The sequence below is a fragment of the Episyrphus balteatus genome, chromosome 1 (genome assembly GCF_945859705.1).
Source record: "Episyrphus balteatus chromosome 1, idEpiBalt1.1, whole genome shotgun sequence".
In the NCBI taxonomy this organism is placed as follows: domain Eukaryota; kingdom Metazoa; phylum Arthropoda; class Insecta; order Diptera; family Syrphidae; genus Episyrphus; species Episyrphus balteatus.
The window spans coordinates 165,398,627-165,417,425 of record NC_079134.1 but is presented as its reverse complement, the minus strand read 5'-3'; the positions used below and the strand labels follow the sequence as shown (position 1 = coordinate 165,417,425).

General features: G+C 29.5%; 1 protein-coding gene across 1 annotated transcript in view; it reads right to left on the bottom strand.

Annotated features, from left to right (window-relative positions):
• The window catches only part of LOC129921111 (pre-mRNA splicing regulator USH1G), a 522,815-nt gene extending 508,216 nt beyond the window's left edge, over positions 1-14,599 (bottom strand). The window contains exon 1 of the mRNA XM_056002793.1: positions 14,307-14,599. Coding sequence (XP_055858768.1) covers positions 14,307-14,329 — 23 coding nt within the window. The 5' untranslated portion in view covers positions 14,330-14,599. The remainder of the gene's footprint in view (positions 1-14,306) is intronic.
• Positions 14,600-18,799: the final 4,200 nt, after the last annotated feature.

The window sequence follows — 18,799 nt, the reverse complement described above, 5'->3', positions numbered from 1 at the left end:
ACGCTTCCATTGGATTTTTTTTTGTGTGTTATTGTGTTATTGTAAAATAATTGTAAATTGTTAATTTGGTTTCATTTTATTTGGTTTGGTTTTAAATAAGTAGACAAATTGCGAAATTGTATAAAATTTTTACTGTTGTTTATATAACAAAGCTTACCAATTACTCCCACAAGATTTGTTCATGCAAAACTAGAACATGCCTCAAATGGTTCATACGAGAAGTTCTTTATTAGAACTTAAAACACATTTAACAGTGTTTTTTAGGTTGCTAATAACGTTTGCTTATGGCGCAGACAAATATTTTGATGTTAATATCAGATGATATTGACATTGACGGTGTTCTCATTTTGATCTTTGAATAAATACATATGTGCCTAAAATTTCCCGAATAAAAACCATGAATTGTTTTTTAATTGTTTTACTTGAGACTGCTCATAGGTTTATATCAAATTTCATAAGAAAACACGGAAATTCATCTTTATTCTTGAAAACTTAAAGATCCACAATTATGTTCTACAATTTTTAAGTCTAAAGAAAGAAAACATCTTAAGAACGAGACATGATAGTCCAGGCCAAAAAAATATCAAGATCTTTAAGACCTCTTGCAAATGTGTAATTCTTTCTAAAAATCATTGATGCTATAAGCTTTTAAGCGTAGTCCTTTCCAGTTAAACTGAGGGAAGAAACAGCTTAAAATCAACGAAAACCACGTTGATTCAACTATTTTTCGGAATGATATTGCGTTGAAGACGAAAACTTTAAAATCAAAGTAGAACATCTTTAATTTAAAATGGTTTGCTGTTATATAACATCTTTAAATCAAAGTTGTTTCAACTTTGAAAAAAAGCGTCAATTTATTAAAAAAAACGAAAAAATTGGCAGCCACTGGGGATCGAACCTATAACCCTTGGATCTCTAGTCGAATGCTTTACCAACGTGCTATCTCACTGTTGGAAATAAGAGTAATAAAATGCAACAAAAGCTGAAGTCTGAAAAAAATAAAAAAATTTTTAACGTTGTTTCAATTTTAATTTAAAGATGTTTCATGTTAGTTTTTTCAACATTGAACATATTACATTTTACGTTGCGTTTTTTCCCTCAGTGAAAAAATTAAGCCCATTGCATACAAAAGTCGAAACAAATGCGAGCTTTTTTCCCCATTTATTTATTCCCAAAAACATGAAACTCTATTACCATCTCTGTCTGGCCATCCACGAAGGAAAAATCAATACGAAAGAAAAATAAAGTTCTTAGGTCAGCTCTTTCGTTTAAAAAATTACTTTCTACTCAGACTCAAATTACGCAACTTTAATTACATATATTCAGAATAAAAGCTATTTTTATAAAAAAAATAGGTAGCTTCGAATGAGAAAAATTGGTAAAAATTAAAGATACATTTCAAGAATAACCCAAAAGTCATAAAAGTTCAAAATGAAAAAAAAAAAACAAAAATACTAGCATTTTATACTAACACAAAATTTTAAATTTCCTTAAATTTGGTTCAAGTTACTTCAATTCATTAGGAAATCTTCTATTCATGTGTTTTCCATTTAATAATACTGTTTGTGTTTTTTTCATGACATGTTAAATACAAAATATTATCAAATTTATTAAATTAAGAGCACCAAACTCAATCAAATTAAATTAGGAACCATTTTTTATTCTAGTTAAAAATAATTTAATTGCACTTAAAAACCTAATTTAAATCCCAAGCAAAATCACCCAGAAGCATAGATGTACATATATCTAATTTTCTTACTTCACCTAGGGATAATGTCCCTCTTCCATTTCTTCATGTTCGTGTTCATAGTGATGTGGAATATGAACTTCTTCCTTGTGCTCCTCCACAACTGGATGTTCGTATTGATGATGGTGTTGCAGGTGCTCGTGACTGACATGTTTCTCCACAATAACAGGTTTGACTTCGTGTTTGATAACTTTTTCCTCCTTGATGACAATAGGCTTGTGATGATGATGGATGTGTTTGACTATGGTGTGAACATGTTTTTCCTGTTTCTTGTGAACTGGAACATGAATGACAATTTTTTTATGATGACCATGTCCTCTGAAATATGAATACAAAAAAAAATAATAATCCTCAAAATCCAATAATGTTTATATTATATTCCAAACCCAGCTTCAGTGTCATTTATGATAATCAATACCACGAGTGAAGTAAATGTAATCTGCAAAAAATATCAATAAATCAAATTAAATGTCACTTTCGATTATAAATATCATACAAGGACATTATACTTTACCAAAAGTCTTAAATTCATTATTTTAATATCCTCCTTCAGCTTAACAATTACAAACCTAAACGAAGCACTCCAAAGCTAATTGTAACACCGAATGTGGGATTAGTAATGCACAGCAGTCTTTTATAATGCAACAATTGTTTCGGTATTGTTGATGAGTAGTACTTCCTTGGTGGTACCCACAGCCGCATTCATATGGAAAGGCAAAAGTTTGTTTGAATAAACGTCGATTGCGTGTTGTAAGACGCAAGCAGCAAACCAAAAATTCTACAAATTTTACTTGATTATAAAGTAGTATCATTTTGACGATATGATCATCAACTCCTCCTACTACCATATAGTTATTTTTTTTTTCTTGCAACTAATTCACAAGGAACAGACCTAATTACCATGCTTTGTGATGTACACATGATTTTTAGTGTTGTCTTTTCCGGAATGTTGTAAATTTTGTACTTAATAAGTTATGATTCCATTGTGTGAAGTAGTTGAAGAATATATTTTAATTATATTTCACTACTCTGTTTTAATGGGAGTATAGTTTACTTAAGTGTTTACAGAACTTCTTTGATGGGGTTTCTCTGTAATTTGTACTTATTTGTAAAAGTTGTTTAGTCAAAATAAATAAAAGAAAAAAAAACGAGAAAGGATAAAAAGGCAGTGCAAAATGATTTAAAACGATTTTAAAGACTAAACGCAGTAAATAAAAAATACTGCAGTGAGATAGCTTTATGTGAATCTATAGTTGATTTGACATTTTCAAATATATATTTTTTATGGTTGGTGAATGGCAAAAAATAAAGCAATGTTAAGTACCTATATCTAACCAAATCTTTAATCCAAACCAATTTTTTTAACGACCAATTCTTTTGACCGAGTGCATTTTCCTCTATAACTTTAATTCTTAAATCAACTCATACACAATAAAAGGAAGATAATTGTACACTGAGAAAAATAAGGCATTCAAATATGAGATGATGCGCATATTAAATTCCATCAGCTTAAAATAACCAGAAATCTCATTAGAATAAATGGAATCCGTTAAAATTCTGTTATAAGTTTAAAATGAACTTCTTTTCATTTTAATATGAATTTCCTTAAAAAAAAAAAAAATAAGAATGTGCGTACACTTGTACACGCGATAAACGTTATACTTCTCAAATAAGACTATAAATAAAATAATGATGTCTAATTAATTTTATGTGCACACTAATTGATTTTAATAGATTTTCCTAAAAAAATAGTAAAAATCAAATTAATGTTTGCAAGTTATATTTTTTGTTTCCCAGATGGAAAGTTAAGTTGATTGCAACAGCAAACGGTGGTCAATAATGCGGAACGTTTTTGAAACTATCACTTTCCAAAATGTATTGATTTCTTGCTCAGTGCTTTTATTTTATTTTAAATTTAATCTTAGAAACATAAAGTCTTACTGTAGCCCAGGCAAATTAGTCAAAATATGGTCATGAAATCGCATTTTTTGCGGGACAACATTTTTTTCATGGAATGTGTTCAGGTGTATGTCCTCATCATAAAAGTCAATTTGTTGGGATGATAGGTCGTTGCGTCGGGAGTAGCCGCCATTTTGGAAAAGAGGTTGGTTGCGTTTTTATTTAATAGCTCCATATTTTTAATTATTTTAACCAAAATTATTCACAATAAAATTATCTAAGAAATGGTAGGTATACGAATGAATTCCGTGAGTTAATTAATTTAAATTTTATAGTCGGTCAAAGTCCGGGTTTGTCTCGCAAGGATGGGGAAAAATGACATTTTTACAAATATCTGACGAAATTTTGATTTGTTTGGGTAATTCTTTAAGAATGAACTGTATCACTTTTAATCATCTACAAAATGAGCCCATTTTACTTTCAGAAGTCTGAAAAGGAAACGATTTCCATGAAAAATTTATCTTAAAACGTGTAATATTAAAGTTTTGAACATTTTATTTTTATAGGATGCCACCTCAAAACAAAAGCCATTTAAGTAAACTCAATCAGAAAACGTATTGAATTTAAGTACCTGATACTTTATTTTAAATGGAAGCTACCTTTAAATTAAAATTTCTTCACATCAATTTACCTGTTTTGAAGTCTTAAAATAAAGAGTTTTTTTTTTTTTTCTTAACTAACACTCTAGTCAAAACGTCAGTAAAAAGGGCCTAATCTTGCGCGGAGAGGCACTGTCTATTTTTATTACATGGATCGATAGGGGTCTATCTTAAAAGCTCAAAAACAAATTCTCACCATCTGAACATTCTTTTTAGCAGAAGAATGCACCACAAAAATGTATACCTTAGTATGTCGTAGAGTAAAAAATAAAAATGCAAAATTTTACTTGTAATATTTTCTATAGTTTTGGTGCAACTGCATTGTATTTAAATATATAATTACAAAACGGCAGTCAGTTAAAATCAAGTTTTAATTCTTAAAAAAACAATTTTTAATGTGTTAAAAAACTTTTGTAGTCCTTTTAATTTTCTACAATAAAATTTGATTTTTTTGTTTAAATACAGATCCTATTTGTTTCTAGCATGTCTGTGCTGCCTAAATGGCGCTTAATGGACCTAATTGCTTTTTTCTTTCAAAACAAGTATTCTTCAACCCATCTCGATCCAACAAAAAATTTTTTCTTGATTTTGGGCTCTTATCTTGAATTTCATATTCAATGTAATAGGTTATGATCAACTTATTCAAATGTTTTTTTACTTGATTTTATCGTAAAAATAAAAAAGGGAATTCTCGCCTATAAAACAATATCAAAAATATTGTACTACAAGGGATAATACCAACCCATTAAATTTCTATAAGCAATCTTTTGACAAGCACTTCCATAATAAACTGCCGTTTAATATTCTTTAAGAACTATACGAATCCCCAAAAAATTTCATATCAAAGTTTATTTATCAAGAAAAACAAAAGACCAACTTATCAATAAGAAAATTATAGGAAAAGATGAAACCAAAATTATGTTACATCAATCAGTGCATTGAACCAAAACAAAAAAAAAAAGAATTTGTGTTAATCCCCCGGCACGATCGCCAACACCGAAACCATTAGCAACTACAACTGCAGTGGCTCACTATACAAAGTGATGGATCTGGGAACCAAAAACTTGTTCGTCCCACAAAAAAAAAAAAAAACACAAAAACCTCAAAACATGTACACAAAACATTAAAGAAAATGGACATTTAATCATTGTGGAACACGAACGCCCATCATTGCTTGCCCATTGCCCAATTCATTCAATGTAAAGTGAATAGCACTGGTAACCGACTTCCTGAAGAAGCATACACACATCACGGAGCCACTACTTTGTATACAACGCCTCCTCCTGGTTTTGCTTGTGCGCATCATTAGCCATATATGTAGATGATGGTGTATCTTATGGCATAGATAAGTAGTATAAAGAGTGCCCCTCTAGCCCTGGATGTATGTATATTATGTAATTGAATTTAATGATGTCTAATCGAGATTCTGATTGATTGGTCAATTTTTTTGACATAAATCTTTAAAAATTTGAATTTTTTCAAGCGCCATTAGGTCATTCACCTTTTTTGGATCGGGAAGAATGAGTTCATTTTGGACTCAAAAAGTAGGTATTCACCAAATACCCATAAAGCTCCATTAATTGCCACCTTTGACACTTTAATAAAAGAAAGCAAAACTTTCTTGTGGAACTTGTTACTTTTGTTTTTGTCATAACCTTGATTTGGTTTGTCCCAGTGATCTAGTCTTGGTGGACAATATAAAAACAAAATTTAAACCATAGTTACCGGAATGACAGGAAATACAAACTGAAATTTGTGGTGATGAATGTTTTATGACCTAAAAGAAGTTTGGGGAACCTTAAAGAAGTTTGGCTGTGTGACAAGTTCTAACTTAATTTGCAGCTATAAATGCCAGTGAAGCCTCAGAATAGGTTTCCATTCGGTTAAAAAGAATTACACTGCAACACAGCAATGTTAAGAGTTCTTCAATTAGTCCTGCTTTGGATAGTTCTAACGAATTTCCAAACAGCATTCGGTATCGTCAATCGGAAGCGAAACAGTTCTACAACTATTCGACCACAGTTCGTACCGCGTCGTGAATCATATAAACGGAAGTCTTATTTGCAGGCAAATCGACCTTTATGGGTACTTGAGGATAAAATCAATCATCATCCTGGAGAAGTGAATGCGCCAACTGAAAAACCAATTCGAAGAATCATGAACAACAGGAGGTTTATTTCTCCAGTCACATCTTCATTTATACTTCCAAACCATTATACTAATTTGAATCCAGGAACAGTGATGAAAACAGTTCCAAGAGCTAGAAGAAGAAATCGAAAACATTCAAAAAATAAAAGAGGATTTCCGGTATTTGATGATTATGGAATGGAGTCGGAACCAATATTGATTTATCGAGGACCCAAGGCTAAAATGATTTTTAACACCATGATGTCTAATAAGAAATATCCAATGCAAGAGCCAGTTCCAGGACAAGTGTTGTATCCACCATATTCGCCCAAGTTCAAACCTACACCTGTTGTGGAAAGAGTTCAATCGGAAAGCTTTGGAGGAAGTGTGTTCCATAATGTGACTTTGATTCCGTTTTATACTCATGAAGCTGTGGTAGATCCAAGAATAGGTCTTACAGATCCATATGAGTACCAAGAAGAAGTCACAAACACAAATGTAATTGCAGAAACACAATCGCCACCACTAGATAAAGCAGATTGTAATAACTGTTACCATTCGTATTACTCTAAGGATGACGTACAAACAAAATATTGGTCCTTACCTTTCATCACACCTAGTCCTGAAACTACAACACCAATGAACTTACGAAAACAAATAGAAGTTCCAAATGGGATCTACACTAATCACCGAACTGAAGATACTACTACTTCACTTCCAATTATCGGCTCATTTCAAACGACTTATGAAAATGGTGAAGCAAAATATTCGTCTTCTAAAAAACGATACAGATCGGTTTTATCAGCAAAGTATGGTGGATTTAAAACTGTTTATCCTATTTACACCTTAAATAAACTTCTTAGGTATAAACCGTTTAAGAATAATGATGTGAAAGATGCGACAGAAGAAGATGTAAAAACACCAACATCAGCACCAGAGGAAACATGGTTAATTTGGAATTCTAGGTAAGAGAGAATTAATATTGTCGATTTTAAAACCATTTTAAAAATGTTTACTTTTTAGAAATAGAAAAGCTCATAAATCCAATTATATGAACTCTGTGTTGAACGAGGATTTACCAAAGAATCACAAGATGTCACGAATGCTTGACCACAAACTTATGATTAAGTAAAAATGACATAAACAAATAAATTATTTTTAATAATATACTTTAAAATTGACTGCGTTTCATTCAAAATTGTGACTGGAAACGTTAGGACGTTTCGCGGGAGGAATGGAATTTTGATTATTCGTTTAAATTTTTTTTTCTTGGTAAGTCAAAATGACTTCAGAAAACATTGGATTTCGCAACAGTTGACTAATATCAGGACTAAAGATATTTTTAACAGTATTTCCCAAAGAGTGTTTTTGAAGTGAAAACTTCTTTGGTATCGTAGTGATTTGAAACAAGATGAAACGAAAACGCGACACGACTTCAACTTGTTATAACTTTTTTGTTTTAATAGATAGATTAATGAAATTTGTACCGTAGATAAGTAAGTAAATAAATTATAATTGTACAAAGTTTCAATTAATTTCATATTCAAAATTCTGAGATAACGGTTAAAAGATGTTCTTTTCCCATTAAATACAAATTTGATTTAACTTTAATACACATGCTGATAACATAACCTTTTATTTGATATATCACACATAACGGTACGTGCTCTACAAGTTACACAATCTTAAATTGAAAAATACCTCAAAACACCTGTGGAGATCTGTTGCCGATGACCAGCCACCAGTGTAGGAGGTACCGTAATCTCAGTTTTAAATTTCGAGATGGTTGACTTTAAAAAATTCTTACTTTTTTGTAGGCATGGTAGAAACATGATTGAAAAGTCAAATAAAAGGTGAAATAATAAGCTTTCAGATGATTTGAAATTTATTATTTTTTAATTTATAAGGTTGTCATATATAAGATATGGAATAAAAAAAGGTAAATTTTTTCGATTTTTATTTTATGCAAGAAAAATAATTTTTAAGGTTTCACTTCTACCACGTGTGAATTGCACACATGATTTTTTTTTCTTGGTAAGTCAATATATCGACGGTTAAACTTCATAACCTCGTAAGTCGTTTTTGCAAGTTTTTCAGAAATCAAAAAACAAAATGTTGTGTTTCTTGTTTTTGTATGGGATCTATCAATACGAGTGTTTGAATTTTGTCATTCCTGAAAAATGTCCAGAACAACATTGTTAAGCTGAATATACCAAAAGATAGCTCTGAATTTTCTGAATTGTTTGCATTAATAATATTTTTTCGAATTTTTAGACTTACGAGGTTATGAAGTTTAACCGTCGATATCTTCTGAAAACATAGGATTTCACAACAATTAAGGAATATCAGGACTAAAGATATTTTTAATAGTATTTCCCAAAGAGTCGTTTTTTTTATTTCTGACTTTCTCGTAAACAACTGAACAGATTTTAAAAAAACTTCTGTTATTGAGTTTTTAAATATATAGTGGAGTAAATAAAGCTCAAAAATTGGCAATATTAGGGAACCCGGCCGAACAGCTTAGATTTTGATGATCTTTTTTTCAAACGTCGGTAATTAAAAATACTTTAAAGTCTATAGATTAAAAATTTCCGGTGTTACCGTTTTAATTTTTTAAATTTTATTGAAGATTTTTGTGAACAAAAAATTTTTTTTCAAAAATTTTTCTTAAATTTCATAAATTAATTGATGCCAAAAGATTGTCTAGGAAATTCAAGGAAAAAAAATATATGGGAGTGAGGATCTTTCATCGTTCAAGCGATAGATGCAATTTTCTTATGAATTGACTTCAAACACAAAAAAAAATATTTGAACACAACGGCAACACCTACAATATTTAAATGTACATTTTTAAAAAGTTAGAGGCTTAGTCATATTTGTAAAATTAAAATTAAGTTAATTGAATTAAGGGCTTCTGAAAGAATGGTAACTCAACTCAGATTTTTGAAAAAAAAAATTATTGAAAAAATTTTAACATGTGGTTTTTAAAACTTTTTTGTAATATAAAATGCATTTTATTTTTCAATTTTTTTTGGCCACATTTATTATGATTTGAAATTATAAAAGGAAATGTCAATATGTATTACGGTTTATGAAGTAAATTAAAAAGTATTTCATTTTCGAAGAACTTTTTTGAATAGAAGTTTTGGAAAAAAATTTAACTTATTTTTTTTTTTTTTTAAGTTCAACTTCTAAATATAAAATAATTTTTTATTAATTTAATAACCCTTACTGTTGAAAGTTAAATAGCAAAAATTTAAAGTTCTTATTTACCAAAGTCTTTAAGAAAATCAATTATTTCAATGCAAAAATTTAGTTTTTATCAAAAAAACCCATTGAAATTGAAGTAATTTTTAATTTTTTTTTTTAAACTGTAATATATATTACCTTTTCCTCTTCGGAATTCAACTGATAATATTTATGGCCAAAAACTTTTTTAAAATAAATTCATATTTTATTAGAAAAAGTTTGGAAAAAAGTGATTTAAAATTTTTTTTTTAAACATTTTTTTTAAATTCTGAGTTTGAGGACCATTTTTTCAAAAACTCTTCATTAAATTTAGTGGATTTAAATTTAAGAGATAAGAATGAGCTTCTGGCTTTTTAAAAATGTATTTTAAAATATTGTAGGTGTTGCCGTTGTTTTCAAAATATTTTTTTTTGTGTTTGAAGTCAGATTGTGAGAAAATTGCATTTATCGCTTAAACGATGGAAGATTGTCCCTTACTCCTTTATACTTTTTTTCCTTAAGTTACATAGAGAATGTTTTGCTATCTTTTGTTTTATGAAATTTAAGCAAAAAAAATGGTTTTGTTCAAAAAAAATTTAATTTTAATTTTAAAAAACAATACGGCAACATCGGCAATTTTTAATCTATAGACTTTAAAGTATTTTTAATTACCTACGTTTGAAAAAAAAAACGTCAAAATCAGAGCTGGCCGGTTCCCTAATAATTTGCTTTAGTTACTGTACTAATATTATCATAAAAAAAAGACAAGTAGTTTAAAAGTAACAAGTGTTGAAAAACCTTAAGAATTTGAAAAGTTTTTAAATATAAGTCCTGAAGAAGGGTATATACCTATTCATACCTGAAACGTTGACTTGTAGAAATTAGTGAATACAAAAAAGACATGTAGCCCACAAAATAGTTAAATTCATTTTACTCAAAAGGGTCTTGAAAGAAGGAATATATTATCATAAAAGAATCTTTTTAATTTAATTTTATAAAAAATTAATGAAAACTCAAAAATAGTAGCTATAAATTGTTTTAAAGTACCTACTAAAAAATATGCAAAAAAGATCTCCTTTTGAGTTTTAAATTGTTTAAAATGATATATCCTTTATCATTTTCAAAATTACGGAATGACCCCCCTTATTTATTTTGATATACATTAACACTAGCCCAGTTATTCAGCACCTACTTTGTACTTGCATATGTTATTTTATTTGCAAAATGAAAAGAATACAGATATTTACTAGTGTAATTAATTTTTGTTTTCCGTTAAAAATAAACAATAAGTACATTGCACAAAAAATACAGCTATTTTTGAGCAATTAAAAATTCAAAAATAGTCCTTTTTGTATAAAATCGATGCTCGCAACCTATAAACAGTAGGTATAATTTTAAAAATCTAAAAAAAAATCTTATATGTATGTATATTTTCCTACTTTTCATTTTTCGAAAACAAAAAACAATAACAACATACAACTTGACCAAAAATACAGGAAACAGACCTGCTTTAAAAAGCAGTGCTTTCATATACCAAAAAAAAAACTCTAACTTGTGTCTGCAGCTATCAGACTAATACCCAAATGTCAAAAATTTATTACACCCATCTTTCTTTTTTTGGTACCCTATCTGTGGAATGTAAAGAATTTGTCACTTCTTGTTTTTATTTTTCTATACCTATATCTCATACTAACTGCATGCATTTACAGTTACTAAGATGCATGTCATCCTGACAGGAAATCAAAACACCAATCACTCAAAAACACACACACTGCAATGTATCTATACGTTAATTTGTATAACCATGGCCTAAAGTCTGAAGAATCCCCTTAATTTGATTTCTTTTTGATCAAACCGATTGAACAACGGTAAAACAATAAGCTGGTGCGTTGTTTATATTCCTTAAGGCGTGTTGTTTTGTTTTATTTTATCATTTGTGTGTTCTAACATCAAATTGAAGATCACATTCCATAAAAATCATCTAACTTTGTTCCTCCTATAGATTAGGTATGATAAATGCATCTCAAAAGAAAGAAATGATAAAGAAAAAAATCAGTATGCGTGTGTGAATGAATAGGACACAAAGAATATAGAATCGGTTTTAAATAAACAAATGATTCTATCTAATTTTATTTTGGATGTAGATTTTTTTTTTGTTGTTTCTTTAAGTGGGGATGAATCTTTAAAAGAGATGGTTCTTTGGATGCACAGGTTCATACTGTTAGTGACCGTGAAGGAGATTGAAGTTTATATTTAAAATTTCTGGATTTTAAATAAATATTTTCTTCTTATAGCTTTTTGGATAATTTTATTTGAATAAACTGACCAAAATGGATTTGAAAAATATTTGGATTTTCTTGGTACGAAATTTAGATTTGAAAAATCTTTTTATTTAAAAGTGTTAAGTGTTGAATATAAAAATATATAAAAAGGACATGCTAGGCATTGTGCATATTTTTTTCAAATCTTATTTTTTTGAGTGCATACTATTTTTAAAGATTTTAGTGAAACTTGCTTGTTTAATGAATTGAAAAACATTTTTACCATTATTAATTGTTGAAACAAAAGTCAATGTCAGGTATTTAAACTATGAAATGCTGATCTAATAATACACGAAAGTTTAATGAATGTAAATGGTCATTCGAAAATAGCTTACTTAAATATTTCTTTTAAAAATTTTTTTATTTTTATTGACGCAAAGTGTGCTTTCTTTATACATTCGCTCCCCTTATCCAAAAGCACATTTTAATAAGATACAAGCGTATCCTCGAAGGAAAGTTCGAAAAATACCTAAATTAAAATATTTCTTTGTTTGTTTCTTTTACAGATGATCTCAGCCTGTAGCACAATTTGTAAAGCATATTGGTGGAGTCCTCCATCAACAACGTAAGTTTACTATCCACTAAAAACTTCACCTAAACTCAAAACATTCTTATCTTCTTCCAGGGAAGCTCCAGTAAAACATATTCCCTTGGGATATTTTCGAACATACACTTACCAACCAGTTGGAGCTGCTTCACCACTATCATTTTCAATTCTTGGAAGTGCAATAAATCCATTCAATTGGCCACCAAGAATACCAACTGCACCTTTACTTTCTGGATCTCGTTATGAATTGATGTCTCAATCAACAAGTACTGAAAAAATTAAACCACCACCACCAACAACAACGTCAACTACAACAACAACATCAACGACAACTACAAGTACTGAACCACCCTCACCACCTCCACCACCACTGCCAGCACAACCCACACAAGATCGTGTACCAATTCCACTCATAAATTCACCCAATTCAATTAACAGCGGATCACGTTATTTCGATCAATTAGGTGGTGTTCCACAATATTTCGGTGGTGGAATGTACAACAGACGCAGTTTGCCGTATTTCCAACAACCTCCAAACTTCTTTAGGCCATATCCTTACCCCGACTATCAACCACCAAATCAAAATCAGAAAAATGTTCAATTTGTACCATGCATGTGTCCAATAAATTTGGCTCAATTTTCCAATGATTTGGCAGAAACAAGAACAATACCCGAAGATGATGAAGATATGAATATTGCTAAAGCGACAGATAATCCAAATGAGAATGAAAATAGTATTGATGACAGTATAGCTACTGACAAAGAAGAGGAGATAGATAAGAAAACTTTATGATAAAAAAAATTAGATATATTTTTGATAGATAATAAATAAAATAAATACAAAATAAAAAAATAGCGAAAATTGAATTTTTAGTTTTGGTAACATTGTTTTTGTAGAGATTCCATTTTTTAGGTGTGGTTAGAAAAAGAACTATTGAAATTGGAGCCTGAGGAGCAACTGAACAATTGCTTTATACACAGCTATGGAATTCCAGGTTGCTGAGTAATTTTGAGAAAGAAGTTAGTATCTATGGTACACCAGTACCCGCATAATGAATACGTCATGTTTTAAAATAATAAAATATAAGACCTGAAGAATTATTTCGTACCATTTTTTGAGATAGAGGAATTCTATGAACTTCAAGTTCAAATTCTCTTACCATCTTCGTATTTGTCAGTTAATTAAAACACTATTAACTTTAAAATATGAGGATACAACATAATGCTAAGTTTTAATGGTTCTTAATTTATATGTAAATTGCCTAAAACTGATTTTTCGGCTAGTTTATATAAAAAATTAACATTTTCTTAATCTCAGGATTTTTCTCAGGTTTCTTCAACAACATCTTAATCAAACGTTATTAGTTTTTTAGGTCGTATACCTACTGGGCAATTCCATGGTAACTCACGTTACATTCACAAAAATTTCCAACACATAAATAATTTTTTTTTTTTCAATTTTAATGTACCTAAATTGATACGAAATTACTATCCATGAATGGAGCATAACTATTACTTTCATAATTAACTAAAAAAATGTCTTTATTTTTAACATTTGCTTGGGAAAAATAAAAGTTTGATGGTAACTCACGTTACAAAAATCGGACACGAATTTTAAGAGTTCGACAGTATGAAGTTTTTATGTGAAATTAAGAATCTCAATTTGTTTTCAATGAAGATTCCATACATACAAAATTACAAGCTTTTAATATGAGTGACAAAACCAAACATTTTTTCAATATTTCGAGGAAAAATTTTAAAATATTTAGGTAACTCACGTTACATTATTTTGGTAACTCATGTTACCTGCGATTTGTGGTTCCAAAAGTAAAGAAAAGATGCATTTTCACTCAAGTTTTTTTTAACCGAATAGTGTGTAACGAAGCTTGGTTAAATGTTAACTTATTTTAGCACTCACGAGGGGATATTGTCATCGTCACTATTAGACTCATCATATTTTCAGTTTGCTTGTTTTTCCGTCATTTTCATGTGAAATTCTTCTGTTGTTGGCAAGCTCATGCTATAAAAATGCTTTAAGATTATTAAACTCCCTGAATCTTATGTCTATCCATAAGAGAATACAAAGAATCTTTTCTTGCAACTTGCATAAAGAGTTGCCGTTTGTAAATAGTAATTTGCTAATAAAAAAAGTAAAAAAGACTGCATAATTTGTTCAAAATTCGTGTCCACTTTTTCATGGAATTACCCTACTATAGATAAATTTTACCGAAATATTTCCAAATCATCAATATCGATTTTGGAAACCGCTGTTATAGATGTTGTATGACGCTGTTCATCGCTGTTCAAAATACATATATGAAAAATCACATAGCAACTGCAATGAAATTAAATAATTTTAAAATCAAGTTCGCTGATCAGCTCTTTTGTTTGTTCATATTTATTTTGCATTTGTGTAAGGTAAACAGAGCAAAGTACAGCTATTACGTGTAAATGCCTAACCAAAGTCTCACTCAAACGCATTCAAGTAAAACTTAATATATTGTTGTCACCACCACATTAATATTCTCTTTAACTCTTTGATTTTGCATCCACCAGTGCAGAGCATAATCCCAATAAAAGTTATTGAGTTATTTAGAAATACTAAAATTGGTTACATTCTAGAGAAAAAACACAAACAACCTATAACACTGAGTGACAAATGCTAGTAATTTCGAAATTTTGGAACAAAATTAATTTTGATTTAAACACCAAAGTTATTTGTCAAACACCTCTGAGTAAGGCGTTCTATTCTATATGAGATTGTCTTACAGGTGCGATATCAATGTAAACAAAAGACAAGACTTTTCTTGCCAGGTACAAACGAACCGAACCTCTCTATGAAATATCTTAACAATTTGTCTGACTTATTCGGTGTGTTGTTTGTATGGATTTGTGTTTATAGTTTGTCACGGCAACAGCAATAATACAAGAATAAAAAAAATAACAAATTGAAAGAGTGATGTTAATCAATGTGATATTGTTTATCTTGGAATGGTGTGGCTTATATGTTTGTTAACAGTGTGGTTATTGATGCATGGTCATTTGGTGGTTCAAAGAAAATTCTTCTGTGATATTTAAAACAGAATTGAGACAGCAATTTTGACAAAGTAGACATTTTTTTTAGAATTTAGAAATAAATTCTATTAACTTATAGCTAAGTACATCAAATAAAATTGTAAGCTTGCGACATGTTAAAATCGTTTTACAGTCTTATAATAAGAGACAAAGATATTGTTTTAAAAAAGGATTAACTGACTTTCATTTTTTAAAAATCGTGTAGGTACAAACTAAAAGACGTTTTTGTGTGTTTTTAAAAGGCTTTTTTATTTTTTTAACATTTTTTATAAAGTTATACATTTGCAAACGCAGAGCAAAAATTAATACACACAATTTTATATGGACTTTAAAATGTTCAGCACAATGATATAAAAATGAGTGATACACAGTCTCATCGAAGATCATTTGTTTTAAATCATAATATTCAATAGAAGAAAAAAAGTAATGCTGATAGGCAAGGTTAATTTTTTTTACATTTCACTGGGCACACGAATATATAATACAGTTCAAATCAAATGATTGTAGCCTGAATATTTTTTTAAGTTTCTTTCTGTAGTATAATTCATTTTACTAAAAAGGTCACGTAAGAAGGAATATTTTTTCTTTCTTAATATAAGCCACGGTATGGTTGGTTGCCAACAAAATTTTAAATACATAATAGCTAGTTGTTTGTCACATCAGCTTAAGCTCAGAAGCAAGTATTCTATACACTTGCTCTGAACCAGAACAGAGAAGAGTAAAGATTTCAAAATTGCGATTTTTCTTTGTTTACAATTAACAATATGTACTTATTAAAATTTACGATTCTGCTAAAAGGAGTTTATAAGACATCCATTTACTGTTAATTCATATAATTCTCATTAAAATGTTCAATATTCTAAATTATTACTTTATGTTTAATCACTTTAAAATAATTTATGTTTGTAATCATATATTTCATTGATTTAAAATTATTTCAAAAATCATATAAAAGGCAGAGCTTGATTCAAAACAAATCACTCTTGTTTGATATTTCATTGAGCAAAGGTTGCCTAGCGCTAACGTTCTCAAAAAAGTATCACACCAGGGGGAGTGGCTTTGATTGTAAGCCAACCTTGAATCGTTTAATTATTTTTTTATTATTTACGACGTTTTCTTCAAAGCGCCTAGATAATTTTATAAAAATAGTTCAACGAAGTTTATGGTTGCCAACTCATTTCATTTAACGTAATTTAAATTTCTCAATTATTTTATTAATAAAATTGTTTGTGCATATATTTGAAAATACAACAAAATGTCTTTTCATTCATAATTGTTGTTGACTCAATTTTAATACCTTTGTTCGTTTATCTGTTCAACGTTTACTGCGGTCTTCGGACAGTATAAGCGCCTCAGAATAAATAAACAAAGCTGCGATTTCTAGATTTGTGACAGATAATTTGAGAACTGATACTACACAATAGTGTGTAGTCACACCCACAAACATCAAGGACGAAAACCTGGTCCTACAAGTTTTCAATTATTTGCTTCACAGAAAATTATTTAAATCGAGCAATTAAAAACAGACAAAATTTGTATGTACTCTATAAACATTTTCATGCATTTTAAATACAAAATCAACGAATGGGTCACACGTGTCGTGTATTTGTTCTTACGTTGTTTTTGTGTCAAAATTCATAAATATATAAATCGATACTATTTGTATGTCCTCTAGTGACTAAAAATGATGTCAACGCAGCATTCAGTACAGCGAATAGGTATTCAGAATTTGCACAATTTTTATTACCTCCCGACTAACAATTTTGCTTCTGTAAAGCTTTATACATTCTTCTTTTGCTTCTATAAAGCTTGATAGAAGCAAAATTGTTAGTTGGGCTACTTAATGTGTACGATATGGTTAAAAATAAAGAGAGTTTTGCTTCACGAGCGATGAAGTAGTTCACGAGCAAAATGTACGGGAACTAATTAAAATTTTGAATTTTAGCATGAGTTTCTATGCCTCTTTTATATTTTTTCGAACAAATGCATTTAAAAATTGAAGAAAAAAAGGAATGTATGTATTTTGTTGGTTGTGTCCGTATTCATAAGATGAATAAATTTGAAGTGTGGACCAGCGATGAATGTCAAATGTTCACAAGATGCGATGTGTTCACGTTCACTTCACCGGAAGTATATACTATGCTTAAAGCGACACAAAATGAGTTTGAGCGAATCGCTTTCTTATCGTTTTGTAGAGCAGTGGGAGTGCCCTATATTAAGGCTTTGTGTGAATTGGGATAAATATTTTAGGTGGCTAAGAAGGTTTTTTAAGTTGCAAAGCAAAAGAATTAATGCTGTTAAACTTTATAATTTTCATATCGTCTCGTCGCTGTTTTGGAAAACTTTATGCCAGTTTTCAAAAATCTTAATTCTTCAGAAAAGCTTTTAAATTTCCAGATTTGTCAATTTGTCAAAAAGATTCAGCTGTGTGATAGGATGCAAATCCTTTAAATTTATACTTAGTTTACAAAAATTAAGAATGTATTGTTTCCAGTATATTGACATTATTAACTCAAAACACAGGATTTTTGAATTATGCCGGTTTGCTTAAACAGCGACGATATATATGTACTTCATACACGCGACCTGTCCTGTTTTGAACATGCATTAAAAAAACGCTTAATTTCTTACTAAACTATTCGGAAAATGTGAAATTCTTTCGAACTGTTTTTTTTTATGAATCATTTTGTATTTATTCTGTGAAGTAAAATTTCTACATATTTACTCAGTGTGTTAATAATGTAAATGCATATTGCAAATTTGAAAAACGTATACAACACACACGTATACAACACATTGCCCATTGTACTCCAAAAATACTTTTATCAAAATATTGACGTTTTTCAGTTTTATGTTTTTATTTATGATTTTTCTTCTAAATTAACAACTTTACAAACATAAGTATTGCAAAATTTGACGAAACGGAAATAAAATTAATTGATTTTAGACAGAAAATGTAAACGTGTGAAATACAGAATACCATATTTCATTCTAGACACGAGAATCCGAAAAGGATGTAATGCAGAATATATGGGTGATAGCTCATTGAATGAAGATCGACTCAGCTGATTTCTCGATTCCTCAATAAAAGTAAACAGTTAAGCCATCAGAAACTACGTCCAATTTTAAAAGATTTTTCATTTTAAAATAAGTTTTTTTTTCCAACGAAAATCTGTTAAAATATTACATCACAATT